The 21450-nt window shown below is 51.7% G+C and overlaps 1 protein-coding gene across 13 annotated transcripts in view; it reads right to left on the bottom strand.

The window, feature by feature from the left end:
* Window positions 1-21450, bottom strand: part of ZMYND8 (zinc finger MYND-type containing 8) — a gene marked incomplete at its 3' end in the record, with an annotated part of 104859 nt that overhangs the window by 13032 nt on the left and 70377 nt on the right. For 5 of the 13 annotated variants that reach the window (XM_080716028.1, XM_080716033.1, XM_080716034.1 and 2 more), the window contains 5 exons: window positions 11471-11623; window positions 8710-9219; window positions 4563-4988; window positions 1645-1835; window positions 467-547 (listed from right to left, as the gene is read on the bottom strand). In XM_080716028.1, coding sequence (XP_080572154.1) covers window positions 467-547; window positions 1645-1835; window positions 4563-4988; window positions 8710-9219; window positions 11471-11623 — 1361 coding nt within the window. The remainder of the gene's footprint in view (window positions 1-466; window positions 548-1644; window positions 1836-4562; window positions 4989-8709; window positions 9220-11470; window positions 11624-21450) is intronic. The other 8 variants (XM_080716035.1, XM_080716038.1, XM_080716037.1 and 5 more) reach the window with 3 other exon arrangements.

The raw sequence follows: 21450 nt of genomic DNA, 5'->3' as shown, positions 1-21450 counted from the left end.
CCGAGCTACACCCCCAGCCCTATTTTTTATTCTTATGTTGAAACAAGGTCTCTCTGAGTTGCAGAGGGCCTCACTAAGTAGCTGAGGCTGTCTGTGAACTGCGATCCTCCTGTCTCAGCCTCCCGAATGCTGGTATTACAAGCGCGTGCCACCGCGCCCGGCTGAGACCCTATTTGAAAAACAGAAACAAAAACCAAACAGAATAGGGCTGGGGGTGTAACTCCAAGGTAGAACACTCCTGGGTTCAATCCACCGTAACACACACACACACACACGAATTAATCACAGGAGCAGAACTCTCCAGAACCCCAGCTGGGTTAGAGAAGCAGCCCACCCACACCCACAGCACCAGGGCAAGCTTGAGGACGGAGCCGGCCCGGGGCTCTGGGAGCCTCTTGGTACCGCGACACTTGTAGCAGCCCAGGAACACTCTCACCGCACAAGGCATCCACGCGCCGCCTCTCACCTCGGCAATTGTGCTTCCAGTAGTGTTTTTGGAAAGATCGTTATAGATTTCTGTCATCGTCCCTTTTATCGCATCCATCATCTGCAGACCAAAAACACAGAAACAAATTCAGGCCATGGCTCCCCGTGGCTCTTCTCGGCGACACGGCTCTAACCCTCTAACCGCAATGGGCAGAGAGCGGGGTTCAGACTGGGGACGGCAGTGCGTGCCTGTCACCCCGGGCCTTGGAGGCCAGACAGGAGGGGGACGGGTTTGTGGGCAGCTTCAGCAAGAGGTGAGATTCTCATCAGTCTAGCCATACCCTCCTTGAAAATAAAAATAAAATAGGGAAGCCAGGCATGGAGGCGCACACCTGTAATCCCAGCATTTGGGAGGCTGAGACGGGAGGATCCAGGTTTGCAGACAGCCTCAGCTACTTAATGAGGCCCCTCTTTATTTCAAAATAAAGAATAAAGATACATATATATTTTAATGAAATAGAGTTGATTAAAAGCATAGAACTTAGCTGGGCGTGGTGGCACATGCTTGTAATCCCCGCACTTTGGAGGTTGAGACAAGAGGATTGCACAGGTTCAAAGCCAGCCTCAGCAACTTAGTGAAACCCTGTTTCCAGAAAAATATAAAATAGGTCTAGGAGGATAGCCCGGAGGTAGAAAGCCTCTGGGTTCCACCCCTAGTACCACCAAAAAAAAAAAAAAAAAAAAAAAGGCATATAATTTAGCTGGCACAGTGGCGCCCATCTGTAATCCCAGTATTTAGGAGGCTGTAATGGGAGGATCCAGGTTCGGGTCCAGCCTCAGCAACTTAGCAAGATCCTTGTTTCAAAATTGTAACATCAAGCCGTATTGGGGATAGAACCCGGGCAGTCTACCTCCGGGCCATACCCCCAGCCCTTATTTTTTTATTTGGAAACAGTCCCACTGAGTTGATGTGAGCTTCGCTGACTTGCTGAGACTGCCTTCACACCTGCGACACCCCCCCCCCCCCCCCCCCCGGTCTCAGCACACCAAGTACGAGAATTACAAGTGTGCACTCCATGCTTGACCTACACCTTGCTTTTAAGAACAGACTTTAGACTCAAGGGAAAGAACCCGGCCTTGGAGAGCCTCCGGAAAAACAGGGTCTGCTCTGGCCTGCGCTGCCTTCCACCCGCCAGGCCGTGGCCTTCACCCACTCACTTTGCTGGTGTACTTGGCGATGTCCGCGGCCACGTCGGCCGAAGCCGTGGCGATGGGCAGGTCGGCGTTGACCACAGAGGCGAGGGTGCTCGTGGAGCCCGCGCTGCTGACCAGCGGCGACGGCTGAGCGCTGGTCACCAGGGTGATGGTGGATGTGGATGGGCTCTGCGTGACCTCCTTCTGCTGGACAGCTAGGAGAGCAAAGGATGCTGGTTAGGCGAGGCACGCCGAGGGCTGGGCCGGCCACACGCCGTGGTGAGAAGGGACCCCATCGCACACAGCAAGCCTCGCTACTTCCACGTGACGGCGCTGCTCACCTTGACCAAACTAGCCAGGCCTCTTCTCAATGAGGCCCCAACTGCAGTCGGTAAAGAACAAACGCAGAGCGAACCGTCTTCAGGAGCGCGGGCTGGCACAAGGCAGGCCGCTGGCCTGCCCGAGACAAACCCGGCCGCAAGAACCCTCGGCCGTTCACGTGCCACCAGAGGCTGGAGCCCCACCCTGAGGGGTGTGGCACGCTTAGCAAGCCCAGATGGCTTAGCATAGACCAACCCTCTTCTGCTTTCTGTAATTTTTGTTTGTTTGTTTGTTATTGTTTTAGTACTGCTGGGGATAGAACCCAGGGACATTCTATTTCCAGGCTATACCCCAGCCCTGTTTTCTTTTTTTCTTTTTTTCTTTTTTTTTTTTTTTTTTTGGTGGTATGGGGGTGGAACCCAGGGGCTTTCTACCTCCGGGCTACACTCCCAGAACTATTTTTTTTATATATATTTTATTTGGAAACAGGGTCTCACTGAGTTGCTGAGAGCCTCAGTAAGTAGCTGAGGCTGGCTTTGAACCTGTGTGATCCTCCTGTCTCAGCCTCCCAAGCACGGGGATTACAAGTGTGCGCCACCATGCCCGGCTCCTATTTTTTTTAATTTGGAAACAAGGTCTCTTGCTAAGTTGCTAAGGCTGGTCTGGGACTTGTGATCCTCCTGTCTCAGCCCCTCCGCCCTCAGTTCCTCCTGGACCCCCATTCCACATTCCACCTGTAAGATGCCCAGGCTCCTCTGCGTAAATCACAGTGTGAGCCGGGCGTGGTGGCGTACGCTTGTCATCCCCGCACTTGGGAGGCTGAGACAGGAGGATAGCGCAGGTTCGAAGCCAGCCTCAGCTACTTAGGCTCTCGGAACATAGTAAGACCCTGTTTCCAAATAAAGTCTAAAAATTAGGTCTGGGAGTATAGCCTGGAGGTAGAAAGCCCCCTGGGTTCCACCCCCAGTACCGCCAAAAAAATAAAAATAAAAATAAATAAATCACAGTGTGATTCATACTGGGCTCTTTTCCTAGGACAGCAGCATATCACTGATTGAGTTCAGTTCGTACGACGTTTTCTAGTGAGCGACAGAATGCCGCCGATTCAGATGACTCCTTGCTGCTCTAACCAGCGCTGTGATAGTCTACTGCGGATGAAGCTCTGCCCTGCCAACTTAGGCTTTACTGTGACACGACGCAATCTGAAAACTGAGAGCTACACCGTCCATGAGTCTTTGGGCGACACCTGAACTCCCCCCGGAGGAGGCTCCCCTGCTTCTGGGATAGGATTAGCACACCGGCAGCCACGCTCATCTCAAACGCCCTGTGCAGCTCAGCCTGCCGACTTCCAACCCAGTGCAACGGGCCAGCCGCCCTCCAACCTGACGCACCCCGTGTTTCGGTCTCCCCCTCGCCCCGTTCTGGCAGAGTTTCACTGAGGCCGACTCAGATCTAGCTACCTGTCCACCTCAGATCCCGCCAGGACCCATCGGGGGTCCTGGTCACCAGGGGTGCTCCAGCCAGACGCTCCATCCTGGGCTCTCTGTCAACGCCCAGGGGCGCGCTGACTCTCAGGGCGGGGTCTGGCCCAGTCAACTTCGGAGTTTTGATTCTGCACACTCACATGACTGAATGCCACCGGCCCCTCCTGTGCAGGAGGATGGTCCTGGTTTTCAGGGTAGCCCTTGCTATTGCTCTAACGACTGTGCTCTTCCCAAAATGATACCATGAAGTGCGCTCATGGGCAGGAGGGACTTATACAAAGACATCACTGCACTTCAGCGCTGCTGAGGCAGGGAAGTAACTGGAAACCCTTAGGTGCCCACCTGGGATAGATGCCGTAAATCAACTACGGAGCACTACGCAGCAGTCCAAAAGACTAAGGCGCACACTGACACAGACACACCTCAAGACATGCTGATGAGGGGGAAAGGCAAAGACGGTACCACTTTTTTTTTTTCCCCACTTTTATGGAAGGAAAAAAAAGTGATATTTTTGGAGCATCACATTAAATATATAGGTAACATAGATGCACACGTGCACAGGAAGGGGTTTTACAATGGTGGACCAAGGCTGCTGAGCCAGAAAGCAAAATGACATGGAAAATGAATGAAATGGAAATTTTACTTCAATTTTGATATATATTGTGCCCCCTTCCTAAGGAGAACACATGCATGTATCATTTATAAAATGAGGGAAAAAAAATACAAAACAAGGGAGAAATTTGTCTTAAGTAAAAAAAAGAAAAAAAAAAGCAAGTCACAAACCAATTTTTTTTTAAATAATGCCAAATACAGCCGCAGGCATGGTGATGCACCGCTGCACTTCCAGTCCTTGGGGGACTGAGGAAAGAAGGCTCAAGGACAGCCTCAGCAACTTGAAGAGACCCTCAGCTATCTAGCGAGACTGTTTCGAAACAAAACAAAAAAATAATAAAAAATAAAAAATAATAAAATATAGAAAATAATGCCAAATGGAACATGGAAGGTCTTCAGGACACAATGGCCAAGACACAAACGGGAACGGAAAAAATAAAAATAAATAAAAATAAAACGGCAATGGTCTTTCTCCTGTCGATGTGGCAAAAAGGGGGCGGGCGCCACAGAGAGCAGGGGCGGTACCTTTGACAGCCTGTCTGGTCTGGTATCGCGTCCCCTGGGAAGCCTGAGGCTGCGGCTGCGGGCCGTGCTGCTGCTGCTGCTGCTGCTGCCGCTGAATCTTCTGCATGTGCCACTTTTGGGAGGACGTTTGAAACTTACTTGAGGAGTTCCACACGACCCGCTGCACGGCCGGTGCGGTCTCCTTCGGCAAAAGCGGCCTCTGCTTTTTCACCGGGCTTCCGGCGACGGCGGTGACGGTGGTGGTGGCCGGGGCGGTGGCGCTGACGGTGGAGGTGGCGCTGGTGGTGGCAGGGACGCCAGGCGCCGCCGCCGCGGGCGTCTGGGAGGACGAGCGGGTGAGCACCGGGGTTTCGGGGGGAGACTGGCTGCCTGCTGCCGTGGTGGCAGCGGCGGCACTGGCGGCGGCGGCTGGAGCTTTACCTACAGCTGGAGATGACGCGGGAAAACAAGTGGACAACAAGTGGGTTGGACTCGGGTTCACCTGCAGGGGCTTCGTGCCTACAAGTTCTCGGTAAAACCAATCCAAGCCAGGAATGCAGGAGAAGGCCAGCACCGGCCCGCAGAAAGCCGCATCCCCACCTGCCTGCTCAGCCCGACCTCATCTACCTCCCAAAGCGCGAGCTCACAGCTAAGGCCCAATGGGGGAGGGGGGGGCCTCCAGGAAGGAGGAGGAAGAGCGAGGCCCAGCCCTGCCCTCAGCCACCACCAAACAGCGCAGGGAGCCGCCATCAGGAGATCCCAGTAAGTGACCTAGGCGTGGTGGCACACACTTGTAATCTCAGTACTTGGGAGGCTGAGACAGGAGGGTCACAGGTTCAAGGCCAGCCTCGGCTACTTAGTGAGGCCCTCTACAACTCAATAAGACCCTGTTTCAAAATAAAGAATAAAAAATTGAGCAGGGGGTGTAGCTCGGAGGTCCAATGCCCCGGGTTCCATCCCCAGTACCACTCCCCCACCGTGCTTTGGGATAGTACGTAGCACAGGTTTTGCTCTTGCGTGGGGCTCAGGTAAAGCCTATAGTGCATTAAGTTTTTTCCTCTAATGGGTTGATTTAGATAAAAGTCAATTCATTATACAGGCTGTGAAAGGACAGAGTGACCGTGAAGGCCTCAAGCTTGAGAGCTGCTGCCCACAGGATGTGTCCCGGGAAGCTGGGCCGGGGACAGCCATCCTGCAGAGAGAGGTCCTGTCGTCCTGGAGTGACCTACAAACACTGGGCACGGCCCCTCCCCTGCAGAGACAGAGGAGACACTGGACTGGGCTCTCCTGAGAGCAGGGCAGCGGGGCCCACCTGGAGGGTTTCCCCCCAAGAAGCACAGTCGATGCCCCCCCTTTTCCACCAGTAACAAATATACACCATTACTATTGACTAGTTAACCAGCTACAACCCTCTTGCTACAAGGACGACCATAAACAAGGTGGCTTTGAGCCAGGCATGTGGCGCACACTTGTAACCCCAGCATTCAGGAGGCCGAGACCGGAGGATCGCGGTTCGCGGACAGCCTCAGCTACTTAGTGAGGCCCTCTGCAACTCAGTGAGACCCTGTTTCCAAATAAAGAATAAAAAATAGGGCTGGGAGTGTAGCTCAGAGGTAGAATGCCCCTGGGTTCCATCCCTAGTACTGACCAAAAAAAAAAAAAAAAAAAAAAAGATGGCTTCCTAGTCAGGCATGGTGGCCCACGGTTCTAATCCCAATACTTGGAATGCTGAAAGTGAGACTTAGTGAGACCCTATTTCCAAAATAAAAAATATATAAAATAGGTCTAGGGGTGTACCCCGAAGGAGAAGGCCCCTGGGTTCCATCTCTAGTACCACAACACACGGCGGCTTCCTGAAGTTGTAACATTAGCAGTGTTTTGGTTCAGACGCCTGTTCACAGAAAAGCACAATGGGAAGATGCTTCTTGACTGGGGGAAGGGGCGTAAAATCAATCGATCAAAAGATCTGAGCCGGGCGTGGTGGCGCACGCTTGTAATCCCAGCATTTGGGAGCCTAAGACTGGAGGATCGCAGTTCACGGACAGCCTCAGCTACTTAGTGAGACCCTCTGCAACTCAGTGAGACCCGGTTTCAAAATAAAGAATAAAAAATAGGGCAGGGGGTGTAGCTTGGAGGTAGAATGCCCCTGGGTTCCACCCCCAGACCCGCAAAAAAGAAGAAAAAAAAATTATCTGTTCCAGAATAAAGGAACAGGTGTAAATATGCCACAGGACCCCTACCGCCTACACCAAATATGCCCACAATCCTCTGCAACAAACGTCGTCCTGCCATCTCTCGTCCCCTCTCTATGGTGCCGCTGGACTTCTTGGGAGCCGTCCCCGCATCTCAGAGACGGCTCCCAAGTACGCCTTGCCACGCCTTGGGCAGCCCACCGAGCACATCGGGTCTGACGGCCGCGGCCTCTCATCTGCCCAGGGCAGCACTTCTCCAGTCTAATTCTTCAGCATGTACCCTGGGCAGCTGGAATCTCTGCCACATGCCAAGTGAACTAGAAACCGTGCTGACAGCTTCTTAAAGGTAAAACACCCTTCAAATCGCTCAGTCTCCTCTCGAGGGGCTGCCCACAGGCCTGACCTGCGGCAGGCTTTGGCGTCACCACTAGTCCAGAACAGAGTGGAGAGAGCCGCGCGTGGTGGCACATGCCTCTAATTCTAGTACTTAGGAGCCGAGACCGGAGGATAAACAGATTCGAGGCCAGTCTCAGCGACCTAATGAGACTTGCCATAACCTAGTGTAATCCTATTTCAAAACAAAAACAAAAGCCAGGCGTGGTGGCACATGCTTGTAATCCCAGTACTCGGGAGGCTGAGACAGGAGGGTCACAAGTTCAAATCCAGCCTCGGCATCATCATGAGGTTCTCAACAACCTAGTGAGACCCTGTTTCCAAATAAGAAATAAAATTGGGCTGGGTGCATAGCTTGGAGCTAGAATGCCCTCTGGGTTTTTAATCCCCAAAAACAAAACAAAACAAAAAGTAAGCTGAGTATGGTGGTGCACACCTCCCACCCCAGTGCTCAGGAGGGGAAGACCGATGATCGTAGGTCAGAGGACGCTCAGCAACCCAGCATGACCTCTTTCAAAATAAAAAATAAAACAGGGCTGGAGACATCACTCAGCAGTAGAATAGCCCCGGGTTCAATACCCAGTAACAGAAAATTAAAAAGTAAAAAGTATAAAGGACTAGGGTTGTAGCTCAAGAGGTAAAAAGCCTTTGGGTTTAATCCCCAGGACCACAAATTAGTAGTAGTAGTAGTAGTAGTAGTAGTAATAATAATAATAATAATAATAATAATAATAATAATAAAACAAGAATGGGGGCGGGGGGCTGAGAGGCTGGCAGGCAGGACTCAGCCCAGCCAGTGTGCTCCTGTGCTCCCACAAGGGACATCTGGCCCTAAGAATTACCTGAAGCCACAACTGAGCATGTGCTGCTGCCCCCTGCTGGCCAGAGGCCAGGTTGTACCTAGACATCCTCCGGGCCCTGAGGAACCTGGGCTCGCTCAGCAAGGGTCAAACAGGCAGGAAGACCTACTTCTTGGTGTATCTATGGTTGGGGGGGTTACTGGGGATGGAACCCAGGGGCACTCTATCTCTGAGCTACACCCCAGCTCTATTTTTTTCTTTATTTTGCAGTAGGGTCTCACTAAGTCGTGGAGGGCCTAAGTAGCTGACACTGGCCACGAACTTGTGATCTCCTGTCTCGGTCTCTCAAGTGCTGGGATTAGGTGTGTGCCACCCATCCCGGGCAAGGCAGGCCCACTTCTAAGCCCTGGCTCTGCTGCGTCATCATTTAAGGCTGGGCGGCCTTAAAGGGATCAAAACCTTACCGTGTGTCCCTCACGCGGGGCCTCACCGCTTAGTAGCACACACACGAGGTGCAATTCCTTTTTCTTTTTCTTTTTTTTTTTTTTTTTTTTGGTGGTACTGGGGTTCCTGGAAGCCCTTCTACCTCCGGGCTACACTCCCAGACCTATTTTACATTTTTGAAACAGGGTCTCTTACGCCAGCGCGGCTGGCTTCGAACCTGCGCGATCCTCCTGTCTCCGCCTCCCAAGCGCGGGGATTACAAGCGTGCGCCACCACGCCCGGCACGCGAGGTGCAATTCTAAACCAAAGGAAGATGCTGGAAACCCCTGCCCGACTTACCCTCCTGCTTGGGCGAAGACTCCTTGACCTCCTTCTTATTCTTTCGACCCTCCCGCCCAGAATGGTCTTCCCCTAAGTCTATGACAAGTTCACTCTCCGAATCGGAGTCCAGGCCCAGATGCACCGTGGGGGAGTCGGGCTCGTCCTTTCCCTTGAGCTTATCCTTGGTGGGATGCGGCGACGGCTTGGCTTTCTCAGCAAAGTCCTTGTCAGGCTCCGGGCTGGGCTTGTCCTTGGTGGGCCCGGGGTCCGCTTCCTCGCTGGGCGGGGACGCGCTGTCCTTTTCCTCTTTGACCTCCACGGGGTTGGCGGGCTTGGGCTTTTTTTTGACAGCGGACGGTTCTTTGTCCACCCGACTCTCCTCCTTGTCCTCGGGGTCCTCCGGCTCGTGCTTGGGCCTCTGTTCGTCGTCACTGATATACTCGCTGTCGCTACTCTCCGACTTCTCGGAATCCTCCGAGTCGCTGTGCTCAACAGCGGTGTAGACATCTTCCGAGATCTCGTTGATGCCTGCATCCAAAAAGAAAACCCAGCACATGGTGTAGTCACGAAATAAAGAACAGAAGCAATAAATAAAAAAAGTTCCCATGCCGAACACTGGAATAAAAAAAATCACATTTCAAATCCTAACACACTGGTTCAATAAACCTTAGCTGACATGTGGGCCCTGGGTCTAGAGAGAGCTTCCATTAGCAATTTTCAAAGAATACACAGGATCTACCAAGGTCAGTGTTAGACTCATTCAGAGCTAAATCTCCGCAAGGCTGATAACTGGTACCAAGATCAGGAGGGATATGAGGGGGACCCAGACACGAGCTCTTCAAACTGGTCCAACTTACAGATTAAAAAATAAAGGCCAAGCCAGGCGTAGTGGCGCACGCTTCTAACCCCAGCATTTGGGAGGCTGAGACAAGAGGATCGCGGTTTGCAGACAGCCTCAGCTAAACTTAGTGAGGCCCTCTGCAACTCAGTGAGACCCTGTTACAAAAAATAAAGAATAAAAAGATAGGGCTGGGGGTGTAACTCAGAGGTAGAATGCCCCTGGGTTCCATCCCCAGTACTACAAAAAAAATTTTTTTAATAAATAATAAATAAATAAAGGCCCCCAAAATTACTTGCCCCGGGACACAAAGAACTGAACAGGCAAAAGGAGAAGCCTGGGCTCTCAATACCACCAGCGCTACCTCCCCTGCGTGTCCAGAGCTTCCCTCTCCCCGCGCCCAGGACTCAAAAAGAAAGCCGAGGCCTTCGAGAAAAGGGTGCGAACTCGGCCCCGAGCTCACCCGGCCAGCGGGCCGTCCACCGGGGCGCAGCGTTGCCCGGGCAGCAATTCTGTCTCCTTTGTGCTTTTTGTTTGATTGTTGGTGCTGAGGACTGAAGCCGGGGGCGTTCTGCCTCTGAGCTACACCTCCAGCCCTATTTGATTTTTTCTTTGGAAACTGGGTCTAAGCTGCTGAGGCTGCCTTTGAACCTGCAACCCTCTGTCTGCCTCCCAATTACTGGGATTGCAGACCTGCGCCACCACGTCCAGCTGCTTTTTGCCTTTTTTTAATTTACAACTTTTTGCCCAGTTGACAAATCAGGAGATTTGGTGGAGGAGTCAAGGTGGATGCTTCTGCTCAGAAAACACTGGGCCCCTCTGGGACGCCGGTCTGCAAAGCGGTGGGTGTGCGGGCCGAGAAGCCCTCCGTGCCCTTGGAGGAAGGGTCCCTGGGGGTCCAGGCACAGGGACATGAGGTGAAAGTCACGCTTGTCTTTCAGCACAGGCGTGGACCAGAGCTGAGTGCTGACCTCAGTACCGCTGAGACCCTCACGGTCTCTGCTCCTGTTAACGAGCTGATGGCGTTAGGCTGCGGGACGTAATACTGCACCGTAAGATTCTGAAAAGAGGCCAGGCGTCATGGAGTACGCTTGAATCCCAGGACTTGGGAGGCTGAGACAGGAGGATCATGGTTTGCAGACAGCCTTAGTGAGGCCTTTTGCAACTTAGCAAGACCTTGTTTCAAAATAAAGAATAAAAAACTAGGGCTGGGGGTGTATCTCAGAGGTAGAATACCCCCAGGCTCCATCCCCAATGTCACAAAAACAAAAAAAGATGCTGTTTTAGAAAAGCAGATTAAGGAACCAGTCGACTCCTCGGAGTGTCTTTACTCCAGCAGCGGGCTCCGGAGTGGCCTCTGCCTTGACTTGGACAAACCCAAGAGAAACCGCAAACCACAAGAGTCAAAAGGAGCTAAAGATGCTCGAGTGGAGAAAATCAAAGGCAGCCGGTTCATGAGCACGTCCGCAATCCCAGTACGTGGGAGGCGGAGACAGGAGGACCCAAGGTTTGAGGCCAGTTTGAGCAGCTCAGTCAGGCCCTAAGCAACTCAGTGGAGGCTCTGTTTCAAAATAAAAAATAAAAATGGCAGATCGAGGCAGTTGGGGCAGACTTCCTGGAGGAGGTGAGGCCTGCGCTCGGCCTCCGGGAGGCGGGGATGGGGGCAGTGGGACACGCGTGTGGGCAGGAGGGCTTGGCCCGCAGAGGCGGTTCTGCGTGGGACAGCGGGACTCCTGCAGCGTCCACTGCCTTCAAACCTGCACCTTGAGCTTTCTGGCAGCTTTTGCCAATCAACGCTGGTGAGTTTCTTCCGGAGGACAGAATAGGCTAGCCTAAAATGTGTGCCCTTGAGTGGAAACAGTTCAACCAATGGCCCGCGGCCCGAGGAGCCAGGCCCCGCCCCCTGCCCCTGGGCATCGTGGGTGAGATGGTGAGGCGTACCCAGCTGCGCTTTGCAGCTCTCGATGGTCTTGTCCAGGTTCAGCTGGAACCGGCTGCGAATCTGCCGCTTGGGGGATATGAGGGGCACGGGGGCGGCCTGCTGCTGCACCGACTCGCTCAGCTCCTTCAGATCCATCTCCGCCTTGCTTCGATCTGCAAGACAGAGTCACACGCTCGTGAGCCAGGGCTGGGGCTGCGCCAACATGCTCCCATCCGCTTCCTCCTGGTGAAGTCTGCGTGAAGCCGGGCAGCCACGCACGCCTGTAACCCCAGCACCTGCGGGGGCTGAGCCAGGAGGACTGCAGGCTCGAGGACAGCCTCAGCAACTTAACGAGCCCCTATTTAAAAGAAAAAAACATATTAAAAAAAAAGGCTGGGAGCGTAGCTCAGAGGTAGAATGCACTCGATTTCAATATCCAGTTCCAATGAAAAAATCCCTCTTAAGCACACATTTTGTATGTGTGTTACTAGAGGGTCAACCCAGAGGCATTCCAACTCGAGCTATACTCCCAGGCCAATTTTATTTCTCATTTGGAAAGAAGGTCTTGCTAGGTTGATGAGAGTCTTACATCTTACTGAGGCTGCCCTCAAATCTGCAATCCTCCCGTCTCAGCCTCCCAAGTACTGGGATTACAAGCATGGTCACCACGGCCCACTGAAGCACACATCTTAAAACTCAAGGGAGGCCGGGCCCGGAGGCTCATGCCTGTATCCCAGTAGTTGAGAGGCTGAACAGGAGGATCCACAGGTTCAAAGACAGCCTCAGCAAGTAGTGAGACTAGACTCATCAACCTAGAGAGACCCTGTTTCAAAATAGAAATAAAAATAGGGCTGGGGTATAGCTTGGAGGTAGAATGTTTTGGATTCAAACTCCATTACCAAATAATAGTAATAATAATAATAATACAGTTAAAAAGGACTGACATGTAGAATGCACTTGGGTTTCATCCCCAGTACCACAACAGAACAACCAATCGTGGGCAGTCCCAGCCAGATGGTTCAGCTGGAGGAATATGGCATCTTTCAGATCTTCAAAAGCTAAGCGTCACAGTAACACGTTCACTCAGAGCGTGTTAACCACATGGGGCTGGCACTGCTGAAATTCCTCTCCAGCCTCCTCTTCTGCCCCTACTGCCCCCAAATAGCCCAAGAGGGGGCTACAAAGGTCCAGGAAAGAGTGAGACGCATTACGGGTGGGCTGCCCTGGCTTTCTCTCAGCCCTCTCCCCCCTGGACCCCCTTCCAACCACCCTAGAGGATCAAGGAAACAGCCGGAAAGCAGGAAGCCTCCAACGACCCACCTGCCGTGAGCTCCATCCTGGAGTCCCCATATCCCCCCCGCCACCCACCCCCACCCCAGGCCACCAATCCCTTAGGCTGTTAAAGAGGCCCAGAGCCAGGCATGGTGGTGCACACCTGTAATCCCAGTGCTTGGGAGGCTGAGACAGGAGAATAGCAGGTTCAGGGCCAGCCTCAGCAACTTAGCAAGGCCTTCAGCAACTTAATGAGATCCTGTTTCCAAATAAAAAAATAACATAGAAATGGGAGTGTAGGCTGGGCGTGGTGGCGCACGTTTGTAATCCCCGCGCTCGGAAGGCGGAGACAGGAGGATCACGCAGGTTCAAAGCCAGCCGTGCTGGCTTAAGAGACCCTGTTTCCAAATAAAAATATAAAATAGATCTGGGAGTGTAGCCCGGAAGTAGAAGGACTTCCAGGAACCCCAGTACCACAAAAAAAAAAAGAAAGAAAGAAAGAAAGAAAGAAAGAAAGAAAGAAAGAAAGAAAGAAAGAAATGGGGGAGTAGTTCAGAGGTAGAATCCCTCTGGGTTCAATCCTCAGTTCTACAAAAAAAAAAAAAAAGAGAGAGAGAGAGAGAGAGAGACAGAGCCAGGCATGGTGGCGCACACTTGTAATCTTAGCATTTGGGAGGCTGAGACAGGAGGATCATCGAGGTTCAAGGTCAGCCTCAGCTACTGAGTGAGGCCCTCTGCAACTCAGTGAGACCCTGTTTCCAAATAAAGAATAAAAAATAGGGCTGGGGATGGAGCTCAGAAGTAGATATCCCTGGGTTCCATACCCAGTAACACACAAAAAAAGAGAGACAGACAGAGAGACAGGCCTGGCCTGAACAGCCTTCCCTTTGCACCTGCACCTGCACGTGTGTGTGTGTGTGTGTGTGTGTGTGTGTGTTTGCATCTGTAGGTATGCCTATGATAAATACAGTCCCTTAATTTTACCCTTGAAAGACTGGCTTCTGCACCGCTCAGTCTAGAAGGATGCAGCGAAGATAAAACGCCCATTTTACAAAATAAGACTCCTCCAGTCAGTAGCTGCGGCTGTGTTTGCCATTGTAATAATAAACAAGCCGGTCGTGGGGTCGCACACTTGTAATCCCAGCACTCGGGAGGCTGAGACTGGAGGACTGCCATTCACTGACAGCCTCAGCTACTTAGCGAGGCCATTCGCAACTCAGTGAGACGCTGCTTCGACAATAAAAAAGACTGAAAAATAAGGCTGGGGGTGTACCTCAGAGGTACAATGCCCCTGGGTTCCATCCCCAGTACCGTCGGGAAAAAAAAAAAAAAGAATAAACCAGGAAATGTGCAGGCCAGGCTGTCTGGCCCTGGGCGGGCCTGCAGGACTCTGTGCAGATGTAATCACCCCTCTCCAAAGCCTGGGCAGCGGAGGATCCCCGTCCTCCCGGCTCGCTCCCGCGGCTCCCGGGCGCTCGTCACGACTCCTCCACCTGCCCTTATATATTGGGAGGATCTGCAGAAGCCGCCCTGGCTGCCAACATTTTGAACTTTTCAGCTGATAGGAAGACAGCTCCGGCTATAAATGGAAACCAGGGATAATAAAAGAAAAAGAATAAAACCATGCCGGAAAGAGAGGCCTGATCTCACATGTCTGCAGCGAGTACATATCACAAGAACCACTTCGGATGGCGATTTGGTGAGGTCCCTCAACGTGCCAGCGGCGTGCGGCCTCTGACCCTCCAACTCCTCGGCTAGGAGTTCATCCCCGGGCCACACCCGATGGGCAGAGGGCGCGCTCTGTGGCTCTCAGCTCTTCTATGTTTGTACTGAAGGCTGGATCCAGGGGCATTCTACCTCTAGGTTACACCCCGAGCCATTTTAAATTTTTATTTTGAAACAAGGTCTTGCTAGGTTGCGAAGGCTGGCCTTACACCTGTCGTCTTCAGATCCTCCTGGCTCCGTCTCCCAAGCGTGTGCCACCATGTCCAGCTGTAGTTTATCAATTGCAAAAAAAAAAGGAGGATAACCTAGAGGCAGTTAAACAAGGTACCTGGGTAAATATTAGTTTACCTTTAGGACAAAAAGAGCTGCTGACATACAGGTGAGGCAGATTTCTAGATGTTAATATAAAAAGCTGCCCTGGGAAACGAATAAGCAATAAATGGGTTGGGGGTTAGAGTTCAGCAGTAGGCAGTTTACGGAGCCTGCATGAGACCCAGATTGGATAATCCCAGTACTTGGGAGACGAGCCAGGGGGATCACAGGTTCAAGGCCAGCCACTGGAACTTAGGAGCCCTGTTTAAAAAAAAAAGAGCCGGGCGTGGTGGCCCGCGCTTGTCATCCCCGGGCTTGGGAGGCGGAGACAGGAGGATCGCGCAGGTTCAAAGCCAGCCGCGCTGGCTTAAGAGACCCTGTTTCCAAATAAAAATATAAAATAGATCTGGGAGTGTAGCCCGGAGGTAGAAGGGCTTCCAGAAACCCCGGTACCACCAGAAAAATAAATAAATTAAAATTTTAAAAAAGAAGAAAAAGCAGCCAGCCGTGGTGGCATATGCTTATCATCTCATCACTTGGGACTGAGGCAGGAGAGCTGCAGGTTCAAGGCTAGCCTCGGCAACTTAGCAAGACCTGCGCACCAGTGGAGTACACGTGAGCAGGACCGCCCAGATCAGATTACAGGCCGACTAGCTTTGCATGAGATGGGCTCTAAGAAATTTCTCTTCCCCTGTAAATTTATGATTCAAAAAACAAACTTTTTTTTTTTTTTACAGTGCTGGGGATGGAACCCAGGGGCATTCTACTCCCAGCTACACCCACAGCCCTTTTTTTGTCCTGTACTGGGGATGGAACCCAGGGGCATTTTACCTCCGAGCTCCACCCCCAACCCTATTTTTTATTCTTTATTTTGAAACAGGGTCTCACTGAGTTACAAGGGCCTCACTGAGTAGCTGAGGCTGGCCGTGAACCGCGATCCTCCTGTCTCAGCCTCCTGAATGCTGGGATCACAAGTGTGCACCACCACGCCCGGCTATTTTTTTATTCTTTATTTTGAAACAGGGAGGGTCTCCCCAAATTGTGGAGGGGCAAAGTGGCTGAGGCCGACTGCGAACCCGGGACGCTCCTTTCAGCCTCTCTAGTACTGGGCTTGCAAGGGTGAGCCATCACACCCGTCAAAACAAACTCTTTAAAGGAAAACTACAAGCGCTTCTTTTTTAGTGTGCAGTGCTGGGGATCACGCCTGGGGCTGCACACGCACACGCTAGACAAGCACCCTGCCATGGAGCCACACTCTCAGCCTTCAAGTGTTTCTTGTTTAGTTACAAAACAAAAACAGAACAACAACAAAAAGAGAGAGACGGATTTCCTTTGTTCTAAAACCGCAGACGAACGATGGTGGACGGGCTTCGGGGAGACGCAAGATGGCGGCTCCTTCGAGGACAATGGCACTCGGCCAGGTCTCTGGCAAGATGCCTCCTGACAATCAGGTCTTCTCATCTCACTCTTCATGAAGAAAATGGGGGCAAACCTGAGCAGGGCGGGCTCAGCTCCGCATCACACTCGACAGGGAAACAAAGGTGGTCGCCTGCCGAGGACCACGCACACACACGAAAAGTAAGACCAGGCAGAAAGGCTGCGGGGGTCGCTAAGTGGCCCGGCTGTGGCCCGCATCTCCCACAGAGCACCGGGGTACACCAGCGTCACCGAGGAAGTGCCGGGCTGCTGGGCTTGTGCAGCCCGCAGGAAACACTCGGCAGAAGAGGAAGCGGGGAGCAGGTTCGGGCCCTGCTCTTGTCGGCCAATTTTAGAAGCACATTCACATTAATGATTTATAGTGGCCATTAAGACACAGAGGGGGGTCCCGCACAAGCCAGCAGCGCTCTGCTCCCGGTATGAAAGAGGAGAGACGAGGCCCCAGGACGGCAATGAGGGGCCCAGGGAGTCAGCAACAGGGCGAGAACCAGGCTGCGCACAAGCCTCGTGGGCCACCTGCTCCTCCTCGCCCATCGTTAATCAAGCGCAGTGGACAAACCAAAAGAAAGCTGGGCAGGGGGGGAAGGGGGGGCGGGGGGGCGCCTGTCGTCCCAGTATCTGGAAGGCTGAGACAGCAGGTTCAGAGCCACCATTACCAATTCAGGGACCCTCGGCAACCTAGCAAGACTGCTTCAAAATAAAAATAATAAAGCCGGGCGTGGTAGCGCACGCTTGTAATCCCAGTACTTGGGAGGCTGAGACAGGACCATCAGGCAGGTTCGAAAACAGCCACAGCTACTTGGTGAGGCTCTCGGCAACATGGTGAGACCCGGCTTCCAAATAAAATATAAAAATAGGTCTGGAGTGTAGTCTGGAAGGAGAAAGCTCTTGGCTTCCATTTCCAATACCACAAAGGAATAAAAATAAGAACCGGGTGTGGTGGTGCAGGCTTGTAATCCCAGCATATGGGAGGCTGAGACCGGACGGTCGTGGTTTGCAGCCAGCCTCAGCTACTCAGTGAGGCCCTTTACAACTCAGTGAGACCCGGTTTCAAAATAAAAAATAAAGCCGGGCGTGGTGGCGCGCGCTTGTAATCCCTGCGCTTGGGAGGCAGAGACAGGAGGATCGCGCAGGTTCAAAGCCAGCCGCGCGCGCTGGCTTAGGAGACCCTGTTTCCAAGTAAAAATGTAAAAATAGGTCTGGGAGTGTAGCCCGGGGGTAGGAGGGCTTCCAGGAACCCCAGTACCACCAAAAAAAAGAAAGAAAGAAAGAATAAAGAATAAAAAAATTGGGCTTGTAGGGAGAATGCCCCTGGGGTTCCATCCCCAGTACCACAAAAAAAAATTAAAATTAAAAATAGTAAATAAATAAATAAATAGGGCTGGGAATGTGGCCTACAGGTAGAATGCCCATGAGTTCAATCCCTAGTTAAGAAAAAATAAAATAGAAAAAACTAAAAGAACCCAGCAGGTAACCACGGACTGCTGTTTATACTTTGTGTTGTACCTGTTTTGCCCAGGTAGCTGTATGTTTGATAGCTGTGTGTGTGTGTGTGTGTGTGTGTGTGTGTGTGTGTAGTGCTAGAGATTGAGCCAAGGGGCATTCTACATCTGAGCTATATCCACAGCTCTCTTTTATATTTTTTACTTTGAAACAGGATCATACTAAGTTGCTGAGGGTCTAGCTACGAATGGCTGAGGCTTAGCCAAGGGTAGCGGTGCACGCCTGTGATCCCAATACTTGGGAGGCTGAGACGGGGGAACGGCAAGTTGGAGGACAGCCTCAACAAACAGTGAGACTCTCAACAATTTAGTGAGACCCTGTCTCAAAAATAAAAATAAAACAGGGCTAAGGGGTAGCTCAGAGGTAGAATGCCCCTGGGTTCAATCCCTAGCAGCACAAAAGAAATAAATAAACAAATAAATAAATAAAATTGCTGAGGCTGGCCTTGAACCGACAATCCTCCTGGTTTTGACCTCATAAGTACTGGGATAACAGGCCTGCACCACCATGCCTAGCAATAGGCAACTTTTTAAAACTAGAAGAGTTTAAGCCAGGCATGGTACTCCATGCTTGAAATCCCAGCACTTGGGAGGCTGAGGAAGGAGGACTGCCAGGTTTGTGGCCAGCCTCAGCTACTTAGTGAGGCTCTCAGCACCTTTAGTGAGGCCGTTTCCAAATAAAAACATAAAATAAGTCTGGGAGTGTAACCCGGAAGTCAAAGGCCCCTGGGTTCCATTCTAAGGACCACTAAATAAATAAATAAATAAATAAATAAATAAATAAATAAATAAAGTAAAATAAAACTAGGAGAGCTCATGTAAAAACCTGGATTTGTTTTTAAGTTTCAAGCAGCCTGACGACCACAGGTGGACCTGAACAGAGCTACTCCCTCTAGAAGGGCACTTCACGCCCGTGTTGTACTATCCAGAGTGAAGGTTCACCTCTGCCCTGACCCCCACAGCTGGGCCGACGTGTCCAAGAGGCATGAGGAACACGGGTGGCATCTCAGCCCACGGCTGGAGCTTTCTATCAGGTAGGCCGGAGCCCGGTGAGCGTGCCCCTGGTGACCCGGGGCAGGCTACTGTTACAGTGCGCTCTCCCGGCACTGTGACTCGACCTGCCAAGAGGAACTTGGAGGAGGAAGGGTTTCCTGGGCTCTCGGCTTTGGAGGCTTCAGTCCACAGGCTGGGCAGAAAAGAGCACAGCGCGGCAAAAAGAAGTGTGGCTGGGACTCGGCCCTCACATCATGGAGGCCAGAAGCAGAGAGAGGAAGGGCCTGCGGACAAACCGTCCCCAAGACCCCCGTGGTGAGTGACACGCCTCCTCCAGACAGGTCCTACTCTGCACCTTGTGCACTGGGGCATGCTTTACCCCTGAGGATTGGGGGGCATTTAAGGTGTGCTGGTTTTTTTTCTACTGGAGATTAAACCCAGAGCTACATCCTCAGTTCTTTTTATTTATTTATTTTTTTTTTTTTTTTTTTTTTTGGTGGTACTGGGGGTGGAACCCAGAGGCTTTCTACCACCGGGCTATACTCCCAGACCTATTTCATATTTTATTTGGAAACAGGGTCTCACTAAGTTGCCGAGAGCCTCACTAAGTAGCTGAGGCTGGCTTCGAACCCGTGCGATCCTCCTGTCTCAGCCTCCCAAGCGCGGGGATTACAAGCCTGCGCCACCACACCCGGCTATTTTTATTTTATTTTATTTTTGCAGTGCTGGGAGTAGAACCCAGGGGCATTTTACCTTCAAGCTACACTCCCAGCCCTATTTTTTATTCTTTATTTTGTAACAGGGTCTCACTGAGTTGCAAAGGGCCTAAGTAGCTGAGGCTGGCAGCAAACCCGCGATCCTCCTGTCTCAGCCTCACAAATGCTGGGATTACAAGCGTGCGCCACCACGCCGGGCTATTTTTTAATTTTTGAAATAGTGCTTTGCTGAGATCCTAGGGCTAGCTTCCTCTCTCCTGCAGGTTGTGTTGCCTTTGAAAGCAGTGTGTAATTGATAGCACTCGGCCCGGGAAACTTCAGGCAGTGACCCGAAGGCACGCGCTGGACCTTGAGGCCAACCAAGGCCTTGGGGTGACCGGCACCTCTTCTTGCAGATGGCGTGGACTTTGGGAGAAAGCAGTTTGCAGTTGACGGCACGTGGCTTGGGCCACTCCCAAGCGGTGTTTGAAGGCAGCTCTGACTCCGGGTCCCCATGGCCAACAACGGGGTTCCGCCTCTTTCCCTTCCCCGTTCTCTATACAACAAGCTCCCTGTCGCCTTCCGGTGGTCTGCAAGGGTCATTTTTCACACTTTGTAGACTAGAGCTCTGGTAAGAACAAGTCCGTTTCACAAGCACGGGGATTACGGGCGTGTGCCACCCAACGGGGGGCATGCTCTTTTTTCTTTTTTGTGTGGTACTGGGATTTAACTCCGGAGCACACTACCTCTAAGCTACATTCCTAACCTCTTTTTTTTTTTGTGGGCCTGGGGACAGAACCCAGCCAGGGCCATTTGACCTCCGAGCTACACTCCCTGCCCAAGTTTTTATTCTTTATTTTGAAGCAGGGTCTCAGTGAGTTGCAGAGGGCCTCACTGAGTAGCTGAGGCTGTCCACGAACCACGATCCTCCGGTCTCAGCCTCCCGAATGCTGGGATGACAAGCGTGCGCCCCCACGCCCAGCTACCCCTAGCCTTTTTTATTTTTGGTTTTGAAACAGGGTCTCACTAGGTTGCTGAGGGCTTTGCTACATTAATGAGGCTGGCCTAAAATCTTTGATCCTCCTGTCTCAGCCTTCCAAATTAGTGGGATTACAAGTGTGCCACCATGTCCGGCTGGGGGACATTTTAAATCCAAACTATAATGGGACTTTGCTTCTCTGTGCCTTAGTTCCCAATTCCACAAAATGGGGCTATTACCTACCTTAAAGGTATCGTCAATTTTAATTTGCAGAGAGTAAAATTTGCTTTGAGGCGAATCCTGTTCTGTGGCTTTAAGCCCTGCACAGAGTGCAGGGCAGCTCGTTCCAGGAGAATCCCTCACCCAGTGATTAGTCTCCTGCACCTCAACCCCTGGCAATCACTAAATGGTTTCCGAGCTCTATAATTTTGCCTTTTCACATTTGTTTTTCGTAGGAGGTTTGTTTTGCTTTGATTTGGAGTTTTTTGGGGGGGTTGTTTGGTTTTTGGTAGCAGGGATTGAACCCACAGGCATTCTACCTTAAGCTACACCCTGGCCCTATTTTATTTTTGTTTTTGTTGTTGTTCCTTTTTTTTTTTGCAGAATTCTGGATTGAACCCAGAAGCATTCTACCTCTGAGCTATACCCCAAGTCCTTTTTTTATTATTATTATTTTGAAACAAGGTCTCACTACTTACAGAGGACCTCACTAGTTGCTGAGGCAGGCTTTGAACCTGCAGGATCCTCCTGTCTCAGCCTCCCAAGCACGGGATTACAAACGTGTGCCAGCCACCACGTCCCGGCTTTTTGTTTTGAAACAGAGCGTTGCCGGGCGCGGTGGCGCAGGCTTGTAATCCCCGCACTTGGGAGGCTGAGGCAGGAGGATCGCGCAGGTTCAAAGCCAGCCTCAGCTACTGAGTGAGGCTCTCAGCAACCTAGTGAGACCCTGTTTCAAAATAAAATATAAAATAGGTCTGGGAGTGTAGCCTGGAGGTAGAAAAGTCCCTGGGTTTGACCCCCAGTACCACAAAAAAATAAAAATAAAAATAAAATAGGGCTGAGGACGTAGCTTGGAGGTAGAATGC

Source organism: Muscardinus avellanarius (genome assembly GCF_963383645.1).
Source record: "Muscardinus avellanarius genome assembly, chromosome: 19".
Taxonomy (NCBI): domain Eukaryota; kingdom Metazoa; phylum Chordata; class Mammalia; order Rodentia; family Gliridae; genus Muscardinus; species Muscardinus avellanarius.
The sequence above is the reverse complement of the archived record's forward strand: the minus strand, read 5'-3'. Positions and strand labels throughout refer to the sequence as shown.